Genomic DNA, 22,368 nt, shown 5'->3' with positions numbered 1-22,368 from the left:
AAAACGTTCAATCACTGTTTGCCCTTTTCCTTGCAATCCTAAGTTTAGTTTATTGAAGTGTTTAGTTAACGTCAGTCAGAAGCATTAATTTACATAACCATTTTTATCGTTCAATTTGGGGAAATGTTGCTCCTTCTCATTAAGAAAGACTTTGTATTCCATGCATGCCCAAACTTTATTAAAGACATTACCTCGACTAAGCCAACGAACAGACGAGTATACGTGAAGAACCACATATTTACTTTCCATGTCTTCTAACAAGAAATTTAAATTGCCTGTGTACCAACGAAGACCAAGATACTAAGAAATTAAGTATTTTAAAAGCAGTTTTCATTACAGAAATTAGTGACAAAATTTTGGCAATTAAACTTTCCTAGTGTATTATATAATGGAAGTTTAATACTTTAAGTGCAATATGATTTTCAAGAAGTTTGACAAATCCCCTTTCCTTGCCAACCACTGCAGGTGGACCATCAATAGTTACACAAAATATTTTACTTATATTGATGTTTTTACTTTCAAAATAATTATAAATGTAAAAGGAATATTCTACATACTTGAACCCCATAAAAAGTTTTAATAAGAACTCATATAAAAATACAATACAGGAGTTTAAAATTTTAGTATTTAAAACTTCTATATTTATAAGAATTTGGTAGATTTTGGTTAAAACTGATAAATCAGATGTGATCCTTTATCTGAAGATCGGAATAGATTTTCTTCAAAATAAATATATTTTGACATAATCTCAATCTCCTCAACTAAACGACGATGAGGACAAGAGCGAACAGAAATTCGAAAACACGTACTTGTTTACTTCTTGCTGATCCCGGAATGCGCGATGGTCACTATTCAGCTGTCATTCCAAAAACTAATGAGCACTGCATACTGGCACCTAATATCACGGGCTATATGTACAGATCAAAATGAATTTAGATTTGTGAATACTATAGAACAGGGATTCTCGACCATTTTAGTCCCACGTACTCCTTTCACCATTGCTAGATGATCAATCCTCCCTTCTTTTCAAAACTCTAAAATGTATATATATATATATAATCATTTAAATTTAGATTATTTTTAACCTGTTTTATAACTTAAACAACAAAAAGTGCAGAAAATGTTATTAAACAAAAAAAATAGAATAAAATTTGCATTTGAAATTCATAAACTTAAAAGGTAAATAAAAGGCCGACCGCATTTTTCTTCTGAAACAATGAAATTCCTTTCCCCTCCCCGGGAGCATTCCTCCCTGGTTAAGAAACCTTGCTATAGAAATAATATAGTAGAAAATTAAATTATGCAATTCCTATTAAAGTATTATTTTAAATATATTAATTACCTTAAAATCAGAAAATATTCAAATTTTATATTATTTAACTGCTTAATAGCTTCCAATTTTGAATTGAAAACAAATAAGCTTGCGAACATTTGATTAGTTGGTATAAATTTAGAGAAACCAGCTTTATCAGTTGTGCTTAATAAAATAGAAAAAAAATTGTGTTATAGACCTTTCTACTTATTGAAATAACAATTAGATTTTGTTTACAAACAATCAATAGGAAGTGATGTTAAAGCTCGTTTCTATTTAAAACACTGGATTGATAGCAGGTCATGTGGTGGTGACACCAGTTTTATTGTATTTAATCTCACAAAGAACCAACACTAAAGTATAAGTATTGTTTCATTACAGACCAAGTTCATTCTCAAAAATAAACATTCAGACTATTTGAAATGCATTTATAATTTTTAAATATACTATGTAATATCTGATAGCCTTGTCCTTAAAAAAAATAATTCAAAAATTTTTAGCCCAACAGACTAGTCACATTTCTGTGAATTCAGTAACCTTAAAGGCATTAAAGATAGATATAATCCTAGGTTTTACACTTTGGATGATCGTTAAGCATTTGTACTGCTAGAGATTTCTGTTCCTTTCATATCTTAGAAATTTCAACATCTCCATATAAATAACTGCTTAAAATTTTGTTATTCGAAGAAGCAACATGATTATGTGCATCGATAAAGCCATAAAACTATTTAAAATTCCTTTTCTATCCTGTTTTAAAATACCATGAAAATAAATCTTAGAACGAAATTCGCCTTCAACTTCTAATTGTGTTATTATATGAAATAGAAGGAATCAGTAAATTGCTTAAATTTTCAGATAAGGAAAAATGTGTATAATGCTACCCTTTCCATAAAGCAGAATGTTTGAATTAAAATTAATTGCAGATAATTTATTTCTGGTTAGAATGCGTAGTTACTTTTTGTTAATTTATTTCTAATTAATAGAGTAATGAACATATAAGTCCGAAGGGGCGGTAGTCCAGAACGGCTGTTAATCTCAAAACGGCATTTTTTGGCGTTTCACTATAATTAGCGAACTACTTTTTAAATTGTTCCTACCAAATAATATCCTCCCGTGTTGTATTTAAAGAAATTAAATAATGAGGAATCTGCTTAAATATATGTGTGTTTCTCGCATTGTGAAAAAACGACGGTACCTAGAGCCATCAAATTTTGAATAATCCTCCAGCCGAACATGGGCACCTGACAGTCCGAAATTTTGGGTTTCGAATTTGTTTTATTATCTGTTTCATATTCTGGAGACCTTTAACGAGCTTCTGATCAACAAACTCAGCGATTTCAACGCGAGCAGTGACAACACTGTACAGAAAAAAAAATAATATTTTACCTCCAGCGCGCGAGACTGTCTATCGGATATTCTAAAGATATGTTGTTTTTGAATATGTTTTCACATTAGGTTATTTCGAAGCAGGAGAAACAAAAAATGAGGCAACGCCTTCGCTGGAAATCGAACCACGGACCTCTGGAATACGCGCCCAGCGTGCAGACCGCCACACCAAGAAGACATGCTAATAACGTTGAAGAAATAACTTATATACTCCCCCCTTTTAAAGGGAGATTGGGGTTTTAGGGAACACAATCGCCAAATCCTGGGTGTGGAGAATCATCATAGGCCACTCTTTTAGTTCAGGCGCCATAAACATTAGGTTATTTCGAAGCAAGAGAGATGAAAAATGAACAATGCCTTCGCCGGGAATCGAACGACGGACCTCTGGAATATGCGCCCGGCATGCAGACCACCACACGAAGAAGGCATGCTAATAAGGCAGGAGAGCTATCTTATAACTTACATTTATTTGTTCTGTATGCATGCCACATATGTACATACAATAATAATTTGGTTTAACATAATGGTTTTAAACTATTTTCGAAATGTTAAGCTGTCACACAGATTTCATATTTTTCTATCAGATTAAAGTTTTGATTGCGGTTAATTTCAAAATTTTAATGCGAATCGCTCACATGCGGAATGCGGAAACAGTGTTAACACTTGGTTAATCACTGCTACACTGCTAGATGCTTCATCGTTACTTTTAGAATTATTTATTTACATATGACTTTATAAAACATTCACGCAAAACCATATACTGTTGCATACAATGCTACATTCAAAGAATATTCTAATCCTTTATTTCGTTACTGTTTATCCATTATAATTTATGCACATTTTGCTTGACAGCTAAGTCAAATATTCTCTCGTTTGCGTCTTTGCAATATCAGAACAAGAGTTTTCACTGCATAATACCTTAAGCGTTATAGATACAAATATCGTAATTTGCCCTTCAGGCTCTTTTTCCGTTTTGAAAATGGATTCTCATCCGTAGTTTCCACTTTCACTTAAATCTTTTCGCGCGGGCTTTTCCTACTCGCACAGCATGAACGAGCCGAGTGAGCAAATACGGACGCCACCGTGCGTGACGAAAGCGAACTAGTTTCGGAATAAAATGGCCATGCTTTCGATGAGCGTCATTCAAAATCCTTCTGACACCCAAAGCGAGACTTCGAACTTTCAAACTATTGTGCCAATGCCCGTCGCCTGGCAGGATACCTAAATTTTTTGTTGTCGTTTTTGTTGTTGTTATTTATCTGAAAGAACTGTTTATAGAAAAAAAAAAAAGATGAATCTCCGTTCTTCAAAAAAGTAAGATTTAAATATTTTTAAAATCATATTTAATTTTGTAAATTTTATATTTACGTAAAATGACTAATGCTCAATGCAGAATACTTAGGCTATTCTTTATACAAAGTGATAAAGCTCTGTTATGAACGCAAACGATTACTTCTGATTTGAGCCCAAATATTTGAAATTCAAGAATGGTATGATTTAGGAAGAAATTTTCTCAGTTCATTATTATTATGCGGAAATCTCAAGCAACAAAAATTAGAAGTTTCGTGAATACTAACTCTAAATTATTTCACGCATTTGCGTACTATTAGTGTGTAAATATTCTCAGTTAATTCTGTTCTTTACTTTAATTAAACTAATTATTTATTAAAAAATTAAGAAATAATTTCCCTCAAAACTTCATTCAGAATTTTTCCTATTGATTATATACTGTCCACTATGATAAAAATATTAGTTATTTCTTATAATTGCATGAAAGAGTACTTCACAATTTAGCTTTTAATATTTTTAAATTTGTATATTTAGTAAGAACAAAATATTTTATTAAATCTATTTAAAATAACTTTCTTAACGTTATGATATATATTTACAGGTATTAACAAATGCATCAATGATATTTACTATTCTATAAATCAATGTAAAAGTTTATTTCACTACTGAGAATTTTTCAGCCCAGCGAAAAGCTATTCTCATACATGGTATTTGTTGTAATTAATTTTAAAATATTAAAATTGGGAAAACGTACGTGCATGCGTAGGTACAGAAACAATGTCAGAAACATACATTTTATTATTATTAGTTTTAATTTTTGAAATATAAAGAATAATAGATAATTTTCTTTTGCTAGAGTGCTTTACAAGTTATGAATATGAAAAGGAAGAACATCATTATTAATACTTCTTCTATTAACCATTGCTATTTTTGATGCATACAACAAAAATGTTTATTTTACGTAATTTTTTTAATTTCAAGAAATATAATTTAGGACTGTTGAAATTATTGTGAATATCAGAGTGGTACCAGTGTCAGATGCCACCCTGTAGGGAGCATCTTTCTACACCTTTTTGAACCATAAACCGAAATAATAAGAATGTCTGACATAGCTCTTACTTCATTTATTCAATAGGAACAAACTTTCACCCTTATTTGACTATGTATAAGTTGGCATCTGTGTGTTCTTATGCTTTGTGCTTCAACATTTTCTGTAGCTTCCGGAGAAAAATTGACTTTTACTGAAAATTTATTCGAACGACTGCATTTCAAGAAAACTTTAGGCAAAGTCTATTGATGTTACAAAGGTGGCTTAAAACTTACTTATTTCTCTTGAAATCTAGCTGTTAGACTGACTTCTTTTATATCTCATAATTCTTCAAATGTATTGCAGAGTAGAATTAATTTCAAGTTAGAGGTATTTTAGCGGATAAATGATGCATAACGCCGGGTAAAATATTATACTTTCTCTCGAATGCAGAGATGCCAAAGCATTTCTCTCTTTGGATTTAATTTTCATTATAATGGTGATAATGTAAAGAATTTATAGTACATGTCATGGCCAATTTAAACATGTCTAAAAATGAAGAATGGGCTTTAATAAGAGAAGATGTGTCTTCCTTATTCCTTTTCATCTTTCTTGATTTATATTCCTTTCCATCTTGATTTATATTCCTTTCCATCTTTCTTGATTTTACTAATTCTTCTCAGGTATAAGACTTTCTTCTTTCATCTGTGACTTTCATCTGCGTCTATAATGCACTTCACGGTTTCCCTCAAAGGATGCATTTTGTTCTTAGAAGCGAAAAAAGAATTAACTGCAAACAATCAGTGGGTAACTTTGAGAAATATAAAGTTGCTAGCTTTTTTGCCGTGAGTGTAACTTGGAGCAGTAATTTTTGAGTTTTAAATATATTTAATTAAGTGAAGCTCTCGATTTCTTTTAAAATAGTAAGATTGAAACTTGCGAAGGGATGTCTAAACCGTTGAAGAAATCTTTAGCGGAATATTTCATTGCATGAATGTAGTAACAACAAAATTAAGAAATGGTGAAATAATAAACAGTAAATCTATGAATGATAGTAATGATGAAGAGATAATAGTGTAGATTTTACAAACGCTATCTGTAACTCCTCGAAAACTGTAATCAGTTACGAGGTTTTTCGTAACCATGGTTGAAAATACTGATGGCTTTAACGTCTCGTTTCCTATTTTCAATGAGCGTGAACATCCTGTTTTCAGCAAAAGACGAAAACAGAATAATATTCCTCTTTACTAAAACTTATTCCTATAGATATGACAAATAGCTTAAATTTTGAAAGTTATTAATCAATTGTATTGTTTGAGGATCTGAATGTTAAATCTCACATAATGAATGCAATAATTGGTATTATGTGTGCTTTCCTTGTAATTCTCAAAATAACTACTAATTATTTTCATTCATATCAGGCAGCTTATATATTTTTCCACTAAGCATTCTTTCTGTTCAGTCTGTTGTACGGACGAAAATGTTTTTGATCATCTGAATTATTTCAGGATCTGAATGTTATATCTTACGTTAATGAATCCAATAATTGGTATATTGTGTGCTTTCTCTGTAATTCTCAAATAACTACTAATTTCAGACTTGTTTTCGCTCATATCAGACACCTTTTCTTTTATATCTTTTTTTCCTATTACACAATTTTTCTGCTCAGTTTGTTGTATTGATGAAAAAGTGGGCAGTAAAAAATAGGTTCTTCGAAAACGAAATGATGTAAAAGAGCGATTAATACATACAAAATCAATGTGTTTGTTAAAGTATGGTTTATATAGCTGGAAAGAACAAATCAAAACAATCGCTCGGAAGATTTTCGGAGCATGGACTGAACAACTTTAGATTTCTTTCTGAGCATTTTCAACTTTAGAATTCTATGAATTTTATTTCTTTGACGTTCCCCAGACATAATCTTTTAAGATATCATCTTGTGTAAGTTTGGGAGGAAATAGTTTTTCGAACCCCTGCTGTCGATGCTGCAGATGTATGCCCAAATTACGGTGGCAGTAGATAGGAATGATAGGACTACTCACACCATATATACTTTCGGATATGTGGAATCAGATAAACTATCGCCTACACAGAGCCCAAGCTGCAATTGGCGTTTATATTAAAGTGTACTAAAATTTTCTGAGTAATTAATTCTTTCCAGCTATGTAAATCACAATCCAATAAACACATTGATTTTGGATATATGTGCTTTTCTTTCTCACTTTTTCTTTCCCGGACACCGTGTATAACAGCATATTGAGCTATATTTTATCGAAACGTAAATCTCAAGCTAATACACCAAAGCATAGGCTGATAAAAAACTAAAATAATTGTACGTAATATACGTTACGTAGTTAGGAAACTAAATAGAAAAAATATATGAATTTTTAGTAAAGATTCTCAGATACTTCCATATTTCATTTCGATGTGCATCACGGTAATATGCAATTACCAGTGTAGTTAAAGTGAAGCTTTTGATGAATATAAAATGCTACAGCAGGGGAAAAAACTTGATTTTTGTTTTGCAAATAGAAACCTTTTTCTCGTTTGAAATGAACTTTCCTAAGGGTTGTGAATTATAACTTCATCTAAATGCTCCATCTCCTTTAGGAAGATAGTTGGTTGCAATATGTTAAAACAGTAACTGCCAAAAGGAAAACTAATTTGAAAATGCATTAATCTATTTAAAATACTTAACGCAGGAAATTGCTGACAAAACTCCCTAAATTACCTTCAACTACTTTCATAACAAAGCAAAAAAATGTTTTAGAATGTTAATTAATCCATAATTTGCTCTAGATTCATAATAAACGTAATTCTTTCATGTGTCTGTCAGAAGTTAATGTAGATCCCCAAAGGCATTTACTTTGACAAACGAAGACAAATTAAAACTCTTTGAACTAGACATATCTCACAGTTTCCTCTTATCTTTTTCTTCCTTTAATTAGTCACGAGCTGACATCGTCGACACGCGCTTGAGTTGTTCAGTAATGACATTCGGTTCCGAGCATTAACCAGCGTTTCACAGAATCTGCTTCTTCATGTCAAATAGATTTCCAACAGAATATTGAAATATATTTGTCAGTTTCTGGATGTATTGATTTACATATGAAATCTTTTGTATTAGCTTTTTTAATTTACTTTATATCAGTAAATAATGTACTACCCATACATTAAGAGAAGTAAAACAAGGAACACTTTTATTAATATTTTTTATAACTTTCTGGAGATTGATTTTTGGGCAGCAATTCGATAAGAATTTATATTTTAAGTTAAGTTGTCTATTCAGTTAAAATACATCAAAGCCAAAGTTAATACACAAAAAATGTCGAAAATTGAGCAGAAATTTTCTAAGCTTTGGGAAATTATTTTTCGTGTTAAGGCTACTAATCCATTAGCATGTTATATGATTAATCTGCTAATGGAATTTTAGTAATAAAACTTAAAAGACTGAGTCAATTTTAACTAAGTGTAACATATGTCTGTCAACCCTCAAATTTTAGCGTTCTGGTGCATTTAATTTGTTGTAAATTACAATAAAGTATGCCAAAAAACTTTGCTTAAAAGCAATTTATGTCTCACCTTCTTCGGGAAAAAAGAGCTCTATAGAAATGTGTAGAAACTTTTATCAGAATACTTTTGTTTCGGAAGAAAAGAATCCTGCGTGGCTGTTTGCTCTATATTGCATCTTTTGATAAAAGTTGATGCCAAACAAAAAATTGAATTTTGTTACAGTTCATTCAATGGCAAACTTTCGTCAAAAATGCAATGCTAAATTCTCTGCAGCACTTTCGGTGAAGTTATAGAAGAACAATTTTCAATACAGATTCAAAATCTCATATTATCCTTTTCTTTACTTTAGGGGAAACTTTGATATTCCTAAAATCGAAATAATCGAATTCATATGTATCTGTTTATAATTAACTAATAAAAATCTTTAAAAAGTACATGCAAAAGTTTTCTAAAAGAATTTACTTGAGTGCATCGCAATTTAACTAACATACATTAAAAAAAGCAATATTTTAGAAATTTAGAATGTGTATGATTAATTAACTATTATAATTAAAACTGCATGATTCTTAATTAATCCGATCTACCTTTTTTCTTTATTCAATATGGTGTTCTCTTCTCTTCTCTTCGCTTTCTATTATTTTTCGGCTATAAATTGCTAGATTATTGCAAATTATGTATAACATGTTTCTTTTAAGAAGGATTAATAATTTCTTCACAAAAATGCTTTTGTAAATCTCGCACATGACTAGAGAACAACATTATCATTTTTATAATTTCGCGCAAATTTGCACATATTATTTTTGTGAAAGACGATGTACATAATGTATAAAAGTACTTTTAGATAAATATTTTCAAATCTTTGATTTTTTTTTTCTTAGTAAATAAACCCCAGACTGAAAGAGAAACTCGTCAATGTAAAATTAAAACGTGGGGGGAGGGAGCAATCTTAATTTGAAGTAGATTTTAAATAAAGTTCTGCCAATTATAAAATGGTTGCCACTTCATCCACTTTTGTAAAAATGTTTGCTCCAAAGATGTGGTACCCGTGACTATTTTCGCTTGGAAATCGATGGAGTTTTATTCAAAATTTATACTAAATTAAGACTGCATTTTATCGTAATTTAAAATAAATTTAACTTAAAAACTGAATAAATAACTTTAATTTAACTGGAGATAAAAGATATTTATAATCTTTACATTTCAAGCTTACAAAGACTAACTTACAAAGACTATTTAAAAAAGTGTAGAAAATTGAGCAGAAATTTTCTAAGCTTTGGGAAATTATTTTAATTGTTAACTAAGGATACATTTGAAAGCTTGTGTTTTTTTTTATTCTTATTCCTTTAAAGTAAATTATGGTTAGACACTTGATTTGATGTTTTCCTCACTCTCAACCTATTTCATTTCACGAAATACCGTGTACGCTCTTGAAATGTCGCCACTCAATTAACTTCAGCAACTTGGATCTTCAGGGGGAGGAATGCTCCATATAAACAAAATTTATTTTCAATTTATGTGTTTAGAAAACACATAAACACATAAAATCAAATACATAAATTGTAGAAAACGCATTACTTATAATTTATTTAAAATGGCATGCTTCTTGTAATTGCGCGTGTACACTTCTGAATGATGTAAATAGTAAAAGATATTCCAGATAATGAGTTTGAAAATAAAGTTGTTTTTAATTGCTTCCGAATGCATTAACTTTCTGCCCATTTTGAAAAAAAAATAACTTAATGCTATACACAGGTTTAAGCGCAAAAATATTGAATTTATTTTATAAAGTATTTAATTCATTAACAGTACTTTAATTTTTATGCATTATTTTTCCTCTATGAGTTATTATTGGCTTCCCAGCAGATCATAAATGGAAGTTATTGCGCTTGGAAACTGAATCGCGCATGTAATATCCACATTTAAAAGTTTGCAATAAAATTTTTGCATAAAAAATGCGAGCATTGCACGAGCGTTTACAGCATATTCACTCTAAATGTTTTTAATAATTTATCGCTCTTTTAACGTCACGTTTTTCGGACATAACTTAAATTGAAGAAATTATGATGGATATCTATGATGGATTAAGTAGAAAGAAAATGTACGGTAGAAGAAAATAAAAGCAATTTAACGGTTATTGAATAAGCAGTGAATGCAGCATAAATTAGCAGTAAAATTCGAATTGAAAGTGCGCCTCCGAAAAATTATCTCAAATTATCTCTATCTTCTCAAACTTCGTAAGAATAAAAAATACAATTTTACTTCTTCTTAATAATATATTGAATTTAAATTCTACCGTTACAGCCGAATTTTGTTTTAAATAGTCACAGAACAGAAAAGAAAAAGCCTGTTTCCTAAGCGATGGGCTACCGATATATCTATAATCAAAATCAGTTGTGTCAGTTTTTCTCTTCTAACTGCCTTTGGCAATCAAAACAGCTATGTATGCAATCTTTAAATCAGTGCTAAATTTTTGATTCATTTCTTATTACATATTGCGCAACAGTTTATAAGAAAAAAACGAAATTCATATAGCGCAATAAAACTTTTTAAGTCTGAACAAAATGTTTGAAATTTAGAGACTTCGATCTAATTATTTCAATACTAAGAAAGAAATTTTAATTTTATATTAAGCTTTATTACACATTCGGTGATAAAATGAATAATAATACTTTAAGAAATTACATTTTATAATCAATTGACATAAAATAACCGTCTTGAATAATCAGTGTTAAAATTATAAAATAAATTATCTTAAAAAACAATAACTCTTTAGAAAAATCAAGTAAATTTTCTTATTTTCGGTCGTCGTGTCAACAGAAAATTAAGGAATTTTAAAATACCAAGTAAATAAATAAAATTTGTGAATATGCTTTTAATCTTTTAATGTGTTTCTGTTAAACAATTTGTTGATATTATGTCAATATTTTTGTGGTAAAGAGTCTTAAAAATATTTAATTCTCGGGTATAATATATAAATTCCTTTTTGCTAGACATTACTAAGCATAACCTTGGCAACTTTCCTCTGAATTTAACAACAAAGGATCCAGCTGTGAATCTTTTATTTTTCAGAAATCTTATCAGATTTTCTTATTATGAACACAGTAGCAGAATTTAACCTTCAAAAAACAAAGAAAATTGTTTTCCACATGTTTTATCACTTAGTTATTGATGCTATTTATTCATATCTTTAAATACTGTTGAAATAAAAAAAATTAATTTTGTAACGATCTTTTACAGCCAATTGAATTTAAATAATAATTAAACTACTTTGACCAAAATACGAGTATATATATTAATTTCGCCTAAAAACATTGTAAATCAACTTTTCTTTTCAATATAAAGATTATTATTAGTTATATAAATTAGATAAAAATTCAGCAATATATTGGTATCGGTTTCACTGGAAACTGTACGGATTTCAAGGATGAATGGTACAATTTCTTTTCTTCAAAGAAAGGGAAAAGGGGGCTGCAGTACGTTTTTCGCTCTTAGGAGGACACGTGGCAACTCTCTGAAATGCATACTTTTTCTTTCACCTTCAGCTTGAGGCCTAACTTTTGTCAGTCAACTCACATCTGCGCTTCCATACATATTTTTACCGATAAAGGCAAGAAACGATTTTGTTTTGTTTTTGTGACATTTCCTTTGCATAGGCAATTTTGGAACATTAATAATACTTAGAAGTTTAATTTTCTTTACCAAATTTTAAAGCTAAAGAACTGAAAACTTTTACAAAAAGGAATAATTTAAGTCTTAGTTGATTCATATTATCATTCACAGGTCTATTTCATTCGAAAAATCCCTAGCAGAAACGCATTTCATGTATGCGCCTTTAAAGCCATAGGTAGATTTTTCTAAATTAAAAAAAAATTTACATTGATATAAAAAATTAATTTTAATTCAACAATCTTATCTAGTAAGTAAATTTGTATTTATGAAAAAAAAATTTAAATCGTGATAAGCTAACATTACTTTCTCTTCATTTTTTTCTGAAAAGTAATTAAAATCATTTAAAAAAGATATTGATATGTGTTTCTGTTACTTTTGTCGTTTAGTAAGATCATAAAACTCTTTTCCGTTCTCTTTTCCTTTTTAAAGACTCCTTTTTTATTGTATGTGAGTATCAATCTACAAAAAATTACTTACAAAAATAGACACATTTCCTTCTCTATTCGTTACTTAAATATCTTAAAAAAATTTTTAAAAATATGTTGTATCTTACATATTTCAAAGCATATTTATATTCGAAAATTAACATGAAGTGCAATGCAATTGTTCTTTCAAAAATATTACGAAACAAATATGCTTATTAAACTCATATTTCATTATTATAAAGAGGAATGTAAAAGTAGAAGCTTATTCTTCCAAGAAAAAAAAAGTACTCTTTTAATTATGGGAAAGGAAAGTTAAACTGTGCTGGAAAACAATGGCTTTCTTTTTATAATGTCTTGACAACAGAACTTGTTTTGAACTGGCATTTGAAGAAAGGCTTGAAAAACGTGTTCATTAATTTATTATTTTTCTAAGAAAATTTAATAAGCAAGATTTTTTACCAGTTTAGAAGGAGTTTCTCCTATGCAGAAGTTCATTTTAAAAGTTCCTCTAATATCATTTTTCCTAGGGAAAAAAAAATTAAAATTCCAGTCAACGAAGGGTTTGCTGAAGAAAAAATGTAGAAGACTTTTTCTCACCTGTTCTGTGTGTTTTTATGGTACTTAATCTGAACTTCGTCAGAGGCCAGCTTCACAACGAAAAACAGAAATATGCTAAAAATTGTGGCAATTTTTCAGTTTTGGGCTTATAGCTCGAAAACTAAAAATTTTTCGAAGATGACAACTCTATACAAAACTCAAGCAGATAAAATTTCATGCAAAATGCATATATTAAGTATAATGCATTTTATAGTAATATAATTTATAGTAATATTAAGTATAATAAGTTAATCTAAAATACTACTACAGAGCGCTGAAGAAATGCTACTTTTTTTCTGTCCGTGAAAAACGCAAAAGACGTCCTCATATGCCTGAAACTAATTCTTTTATGAATGCCAGGTATACTTAGGTCACACTCATGGAATTAAAGAACATTAGTGAGGTACGTCGTCGACAAACCCATTAGTTTATGGGAAACAGCACTGCTATCCTTGTTACATCTCCAAATGGTAAATGAAACTTAAATTTTTTGAGTGAAGTGTTACAATTTTCGTACCACTTCAGTAATTTTGTATGCTACATTCATTTTTGCATCTAATTACCAGACCTATGGACGAAATAGAAGCAGTAATGCAAAAAATTTCACTTTTCTTGAAAAGAGTGTATAGGAATGACAATTTACAGTTGCGGAACTTATGAATGACATTGAAGGTGACTTTCGTCCTCACCTAAAAAGAGTAAAAACATGCCTCCTTGAAACTATGGTTATTATGCATTGGTAACAGCTAATATACTTCATACTGTGTGTTTCAAGGCTACAAGTCACAAAGTTATTACTGATTCATGGTATCAGGGAAGGTTGCCAGAGGATAAGGAAAGGCTAAGAATTGTTAAAATAGCAGCTGCAACGATAGTGATTGTTGACGATGCACGATCTCAAGTGCACGTTACCTTCCTGCAGATAGATTTTTGGAAGGTTCTGAAGATCTTATTACCTAATCTTTTAAAGCTTCTACGGGTGCTGTAGTTGTGAGCAAGAAGAAACAAAGTATGAAACAGAAGATGAAATCGCTCTCAATAACCGACTTCTTACTTAAACCCGCGAAGCCGAAGTCATATATACCTACCCTGCAAGTGGGATTGCTGCATTTCTGTATGGAAAGTAAGGATCGCATAGGTTGCTTAATATGCTGAAATCATCAGGATTTTATTCATCATACATTGCAGCCGCACGTTTTAAATGTCCTCCATCATCCAACCACATCTGACCCTCCATCAACCACTTTCTCAAATGGTGTATGATAAAGCAGACTTCAGCGTGAGAATTATTGATGGGTATAACATATTCACTCTATAGGGGGCATACTTGGTGTGACTCTTTTATTTTAAAGTAACTCCAATCAGAGATCAAATTTATCCAATTCTTAAAGCTATATCTGTATTTAATTATTTTGAACTTATAATAAATATTGAAACCACAAAGAATATTTTATAACTCATAATGTATAAAAGACATATTTCCAAAACATATCTTATAAGGTATTTCTCACGCCTTCTTGCGCATGCCTTCGTAGTGTAGTGGCAGCACACTGGGCGCGTATTCCAGAGATCCGTGATTTGATTCCCGGCGAAGGCGCTGCTCATTTTTCACATCTTTCCTGCTTCCAAAAAAATCCTAATGACTCTACAGTGGCGCCTGAACTAAAACAGTCGTGGATGATGATTCTCCACACCCAGGATTTGGCGATTGGGTCCCCTAAAAACCCAGTCGTATTCGAGAAGTCCGTGGTTCGATTCCCGGCGAAGGCGTTGCTTATTTTTCACAATTCTTCTGGTTCTAAAAAATCTTAATAATTCTACAATCTCACCTAATACGTAGAGAAAGATACACGTTTGTCCTGCAAATCTTAAAGTAGCGTGGAAATTAGGGAATGAAAATTAAAAATCATTACAGTATTGCGTCAGCATCATACAGGCTCTTGCTCGTATCATAATATACGAGCATAGTTTATGTTCTGGTATAATTATTAAGTAGAACTATTCACCATTACCTTATAATACGCATTTATATTTTAGTATAGTGTTATTATTATGCACTCTGTCCACAAAACTCCTTACCTGGATTTTATATTCGCAACCGTTGGTCATATATTTTCAGTTACAAAAATGTATTAAATGAGAGGAATATTCATTTCTTGGCATTTTTAAATTTAAAGGAATCAATTTTATAGAAATTTCGAAATCTTTTTATAGATTCCTCCAGTTCCTATATTTATATTTAGTAAAATTTTCTGTTCGTTATCAAAAATAATAAGCAAAAAAAAAATGCCTCTTGTATTGTAAAAATTGACCCAGACATTTGATATTAAAATCGGAGACCATATTCAGGGGCTATATGCGAAGAATAAGCAAAATATTCGAAGAATAGAAGGGCGAAATGTTTATATCTGAACGTAACTAAAAATATCATTTAGAAAATATTTTCTGGTAGTAAAAAATTAATGACAAGCAAAACTCGTACAATTATTTGCATTAAATAAAAAAGAAAAATGCAAGCACTTTAATGAATTCCTTTGCCGTTACCTGATTATGATTCCAAATTAATAAAACTTCATGAGAATAATTATAAATGATTTAACAATTTGAAACTTATACTTGAGAAAAAATTCTTTCAGCATATCAAGTGTAGTAAAACTGTAAATTAAAGGTTCTAGTAAATCAGCAAAAGAACATCTTGAATGGAATTTAAGGGAAAAAACTCAGCCTGGAAATATTCTAATTTATTTATTAAACGACTCCTCAATGCAAATCGAATATAACGTCAAAAATCGCAAGTTTTGAAATTAAGTATCTCGTAAGTTTTTGTCGTAAAGTATGTCAAACCTTTTGTGTGTTACTTTGTTATAACTATGTATGAACTGGAAGAAGGCAACTTAAAATGAGTGCAAAACTGTTCTCATCTTAAGTATAGAGACCGGATGAAATTATAAAAAGTTAGATTTAATAACTTTTACAAATCTGATTTAAATTTAAAAACACCGAAATAAAAATATTTGCATCCTTTAGAACTTTTTGGTAACTGGAAGTATATATCTATAACCAACAATTGCGAAAGTATTCAGATAGCTAATTTTAGTAGAATTGTAATTAAAATCATTGTATTTCCCAGTGCAATACAGCGTGAGACAAATTTTAAGAAAAAGTTATGCCGGAAAAGTAAAAATACAGGAACACGTGCATTTAACAGGGAGTAAATGGATATCTCGGTAATTTGTATTTAAACTGAATAACTGTAATTGATCAATATCTTAGCTGTTACCGTAATTCTACTCTTTTTGCTTTCCAGAAATCTCGAGAAACTACTAGAAAGATCTCGTGCAACTGGTTGAAATATATAAAAGGCCGAAGAGGAAGCGTTTTACTTAGTAGCTTAGTTACTCTTATTGCGATTTGCTTAGTTCCGCATGAACTGAGATATCTGAATTAGCTTTCTCTTTGGATAACACTTCGCACTGCTCTGTATTTTAACGTTTTTAGTAGTTTGAAGTATATATACTGCGTGATATTGTGAACATTTTTAAGAATTTCTCGGTGGAAACTTTAAGCGTTCTGATGTATTTCTTTTGATAAGAATACATTTTTATTAACCTACTATACGGCTTGTGCATTCAGTCTGATACAATAATGTTGCACAATGTTATAATAATAACAGTATTATTTTCAAAACTAATATTTCTTAATGTTTGAGTAAAGGTTAACTAAATATCCCAGCTGGCAACTGTTTACGAAAAAGTGCTTAAAAATAAATCATTCTAGGTTTCCACTCTAATAGAACGATATAGATCAACACTACGAAATTTTCTTTCGTCGAAATGTTTTTTTCCCGTAATTATCTTAAATGACCACTTGATCTCTATGCCAATGACTTTTTTTTTCCAAGTTCTGACACAGATAACCACAACGAACTTGTTATCAGACCTTCTAATGATAAATCACCAGATTAGAGCTGAACAAGATTTAGCGGATACACTAAATGGCAGAAGCGTGTCCCGCTGCTTAATTTACAGTCTTTTGCACCAATTCACCATAAGCTCTGGAACCTGTATTGCACGCAAAGACCTTGCCATTCCACCTCTGCAGTCTAGTTTCTAAAGAAAGGATAAATTAAACAGATAAAGGGAGTGAATAAACTATCGCTCTGGCTGCTTAAGACACCTCTGTGATACTTTTCTCTGTGCCAAGGTTGTTTACTTAAATCAAAATGACTCTCTACAGAAATTACAGCCAACCATTTACACTGCGCAGGTTGCTATTATGTATTCGTGAAATTTTCGTAGCTAGTTAATCCTTATTTGAATATCTTAAATCTTGGTTAATAATCTTGCTTCGAAGATCAAGACGAAATTCTGCTTACTCCAATTAGATTTCCTCAATTTCTAGACTTCTAAAACCTGAAAAAAGGCAATTATCATTTCATTGACCTTTTAGGAAGTTATAACTATACATACAGAGTAAAGGAAAATTGCAATTATTTATTTCACCTGAGCTGAATACTATTATCTTTTCTTGAAATTTCTGAAAATAATGACTGCTTGTTTGAATATAGTGTTCTAAACTTTAATATTATTATTTAGATGATCATAGCACAATTCTACTTCCAGTTAGCTTTAATAAACTTTACGACTTTTATCGGCTGCTTAAAGGCAACTGAAAATTTCTTTGACCTTTGAAGTATTTTATAACTACTTATGAAATGGAAACGGACAACTGCAATTCTCTTTATCTAGAAAATTCCAGTTTTACATTGCATAGAATGTTATTACGCTTTGAGTTTCCGCATATCATTAATCATTATCTGAGTATAATATTTCTAAATCTTGGATAGTATATTTTGTTACGAAGGTCATTCTGAAATCTCACTCGCTCCAATCAAAGTTTTCATAAACTTCTAGACAGCTTCTGACTTCTTAAAGGTCGTTGTCATTTCATTGACGTTTTAAGTAACGTTAACTATGTATACCGTGAAATAGAAAAATACTATCACCCATTTCAGTCACACAGAATGCTATTATGCTGTCGTGAATTTTTATAAGTCATTAAACCTTACTTTGAATAAATAAAGCACTTCAAAAATTTTAAACGTATTACGGTTTTGAAGATTAAAATAAAATTCTTTTATCAGTAAACTGTTTTAAATTTCAGGAATTCACCTCTGAATAAGCAAAGGAATGTACATATCATTGACCTTTTAAAACATTTTAATTTTACATACATTGGAAATAGTCAACTTTAGTTATCTTTATCAAGAAACTTGCAACTATTCACTGCGGCAAATTCAACTACATTTTCGTAAAATGATTGATATTCGTTTATGCTTATATCAAGTTTAATATCCCTACATTTTTAGATATATTACTGCAGCAGAGATCAAAATAAAATTCTTTTTATTCCAATAAGCATTAATTAATTTTAGGAATTTTTTCGATTGCGCCAAAGAAATTGCGCATTTTATTTGTTTTTCAGATAGATTTAACGATGTGTCCCATGAAAACATGCAGTTGCAATCCATTTCTTCAAGAAATTGCTATTGTCTAATTTCATTCTGCAGAAACTCCCCTTATATTTCTGTCATTTATTTAGTCTTTACCCAAATTTATCTGTAATAGCACTAAGAAAATATAGCTATTAAAGGAATAAAGTTACATTTACCCCTAGGCTTTCATAAAATTCAAAACCTCTTTTGGCTATATAAACACAAGTGAACACTTCATTAATTTTTCAAATAATATTATTACTATCTAATTTTCAATTATCTGTACTACTGTGTAATTATAATTACAGTTACCTTCCTCAGAATTACATTTTTAAAATTTTTACCAAACAAAATGCTTTTAAGCTTTCGTAAAATTTTTGCAAATATTGAATTTTTTAAATACAAAATTGCTAAGCGGTTTCAGATAAAATTGTAGTTACTCTGTAATTGGATTTCTATCAAATGCTCAAAACATTTTCACACGTCATTTACTTTTCAAGTACAATTCAATAATTTGTACTTATGATAATATTTAAATTTGGGGAAATAATAAACATTAAATGCTATCGTTTTATTTTTCAATACGTTAATATAAAACACTTTTCCTGCTTTTTAACTCTGCATGGGCGTTTTCGTGGTTTTCCCCGTGTGTAACGTGTATACGAGCCAGTTTCCCTTAGAAAGTCCTCCACGAAGGCATCCCTCCTCTTAGGCAGACAGCCCTAGTGTGCTTTGCCATAATTAAATACACACACCTGATTTTTAACATGTACTGCTTAAATACCTTTTACTTGCAAAATGCATGAAATGTGTTTCAGATAATTCAGAAAATGCTCTGTGAATAATGATTTTAGCTATGTATCTTATAAAAATGTATAAAAGTTATGCAGGTATAAAACCTTCAGAATTTCTTTATGTTGATGTAATCATAAATTTTATAAACTGAAAAATAGATTATTCCTTTTGCTGATATCCTACTATTAAGCTATTTCTTAGGGAATTTAAAAGATATTTTTGCTTTATTTAACTTCGAAAGGTATCAGTTAAGGATGCTGCTTCAGATTAAAACAATCGTTCTTAAAACACTTCTCGCAAAAGATGCATCAAATGCATATTCATGTCATCGAAAATTCCGAGATAACATTTTAAGTACCAAATCTTATTTAGCAGTGTTGTAAATAAAGCTTTCATCCATTTACTCCGGTCAAAGTTGTGAAAATTTATAAACATGTAAAACAAAGTAGAATGTTTAACTTAGTTCATAAAGGTGCTAAAATAAACTGTCGAGATGCGCTCATAGTTATTGATGTTAAAGTTATTAAAATTATTTTTAATTAATTAATTAATTAATATTCTGCGTAACAGATTATCAACAGATTTTAAAAAAGAGGGCTTAATTTCAGAATCATTTGTAATTACGGAATTAATTTTAAATTTAAGATTCTTTATAATCACATGTATTAGATATTTTAAATTTTCAGATGCTATAAACTACCTGATTTTCATCTTAATGCTTTGCTGTTAAACCCTTGCACATTTTTAGGAATACATTTGCATTTCTAGCAATATAATTCTTTTCAGTTTAAGCGATTTCCGCAAAGTAACAAAACTTCTGGAATTGCTAAACATATGAATAGCATAGTGATGTATATCAAATCATCAGGTCTGTTCCTTGTGTAAGGAAGCATGACAGACCTTCAAAAAAAAAAAAAAAAAAAAAAAAAAAAAATAAGACAGCTAAAAAAAAAAAAAAAAAAATCTGGAATGTTTCAAATTTTAAATTACGTCCAAATGGGCGTTTTTTTAACATTTTGTGTGTTGCATTTATTTATTAAATATCACGTTCTACGCATTTAAACCATAAAATTCAGATCAACAGCAATATCTCAAAATAATTTTAAAATGAGCATATCTTCAGAATTTACGGTACACAGTCTTCAGGGGCTGGACATAATTTTTTTTTTTTCCTGTACAACGTTGCCATTGCTCGCTTTGAAATCTTTGAGTTTGTTAATAAAAAATTCGTTAAAGTTTTACAAAATAGGAAATCGATAATAAAACAAATTCCGAATTTCAAATTTGGTCTTCTACAAACCCCATATTCATAGGAGGATTACGTCATTCAAACTTCGATGGCTGTACCTACCGTTGTTTTATCACAATTCAAGAAATATACATACATTTATGCAGATTTTTCATTATTTAATTTCTTTCAATATATAACAGGGCGATAATACTTTGTGACAACAGGCTGAAAAGTGATTGGCCGTTTGTAGTGAATCGACACAAAATCGCAAAAGGTAAACAATAGTTCTTCAGGGACAAAGCCCCTTTGAACTAATAAAAAATTAGGCCAAGATTAGAAAAAAAAAGGTCTTGGATTATAAATAACTCCAATTTCTGATTGCCTTTTACTTCATTTCACAGGTCTTACAGATTTATATTATTTATTAAAAATTAGGTTATGATAATTTATTACTTGAGAAATTGTTAAATATAAAGTAAAAAAGCAACATTTTACGTAAGACAGCATAAGTAAACAAACAAAAATATATTAGGTTCTATATTTCACGAATAAATCTACCGATGTCATTCACATTCTGAGTTTTTTCAATCCATATTCTTGTGGCACGCTTTGCATTTTCTTCATTTGTGAAATAAGGAGAAAAAAAAAGTATTAGCATTCATGAAATGTATGAAGTGCAATTTGAAGCCTTTAATAAAGCAATAAAGAAAGAAAAGCCTGCAATTTGATTTTATTTCCTGATCCGGCTTACCAGACTATTATGTGCCAGATGGTTCTGGTCTCTCCAAGGCCAGGCAGTGGTCTACCTGCAGCTAGTTTGCTTTACCACTTCTTAGTTTCCAACACTTCCGCGGTTCTAAATGCTTCGCGCTCACTTACACGTGTCCGTTATTTGAAAAGTCATTAGGTAATTACGAACCATGCATGATACGGTAACGTGTTTTTTCTGTTTCTTGAAGACCTTGAAGATATTGTCTAGAAATGAGTAATTGAGTGAAAATTGAAACAGTTAGTACGAACCGAAACTTGATAGCCGCTACAATTTCATTGTGGCGTAAACACTATGTTGAAGAACTCTTATTTTTTGGTAGTAGAAAATGCAAATAAAATTGCTCTTATTGCTTTGAATTAGCAGAAATCCTTCCTCCAAGAACTTTAGTTTGGTAATAAGTATTTTAAGCCTATTGGTTTGTTCTTTCGGTTTCTTTGAAATGGATATCGAGTTTCTTGACTCATTGAATACATTTACAAAATGACGTACTGACCAAATATTTGTATGAAACTAACAAGAAATTTGGAAGCATTTAAAGAATGATGCAGAATTTAGTCTTAGAGCTTTTTTATAATTCTTAGAGTGTTCGGTCCTTATTTCAATGGCCCATTCATTCATCTATTTAGAATGACGAGGTGAATTTAAGTCTTCAAAATTGATGAATAGTTTGAATATATTCTAGGTAGAATTACATAATAATAAATTGGAAAATTACAATGGCTACCATTGTATCAACCAATATGAAATAAGATACTTTATATCACCCAATATGGAAAAGAATTCAAAGTATATATTCATAATGAAGACAAAAAAGGCATTGTTAATAGTAAAGTGCTTATTTTGATAACTACCAATAA

General features: G+C 30.2%; 1 protein-coding gene across 1 annotated transcript in view; it reads left to right on the top strand.

Moving 5' to 3' along the window:
* The first annotated feature begins 3,840 nt into the window (after positions 1 to 3,840).
* The window catches only part of LOC118203211 (immunomodulatory peroxidase-like), a 93,947-nt gene continuing 75,419 nt past the window's right edge, over positions 3,841 to 22,368 (top strand). The window contains exon 1 of the mRNA XM_085806669.1: positions 3,841 to 4,012. Coding sequence (XP_085662795.1) covers positions 3,990 to 4,012 — 23 coding nt within the window. The 5' untranslated portion in view covers positions 3,841 to 3,989. The remainder of the gene's footprint in view (positions 4,013 to 22,368) is intronic.

The sequence above is a fragment of the Stegodyphus dumicola genome, chromosome 12, assembly GCF_044657685.1.
Source record: "Stegodyphus dumicola isolate Sdum_Otavi_A_Nest chromosome 12, ASM4465768v1".
Classification (NCBI taxonomy): Eukaryota; Metazoa; Arthropoda; class Arachnida; order Araneae; family Eresidae; genus Stegodyphus; species Stegodyphus dumicola.
This window is presented reverse-complemented; position numbering and strand designations above follow the sequence as displayed.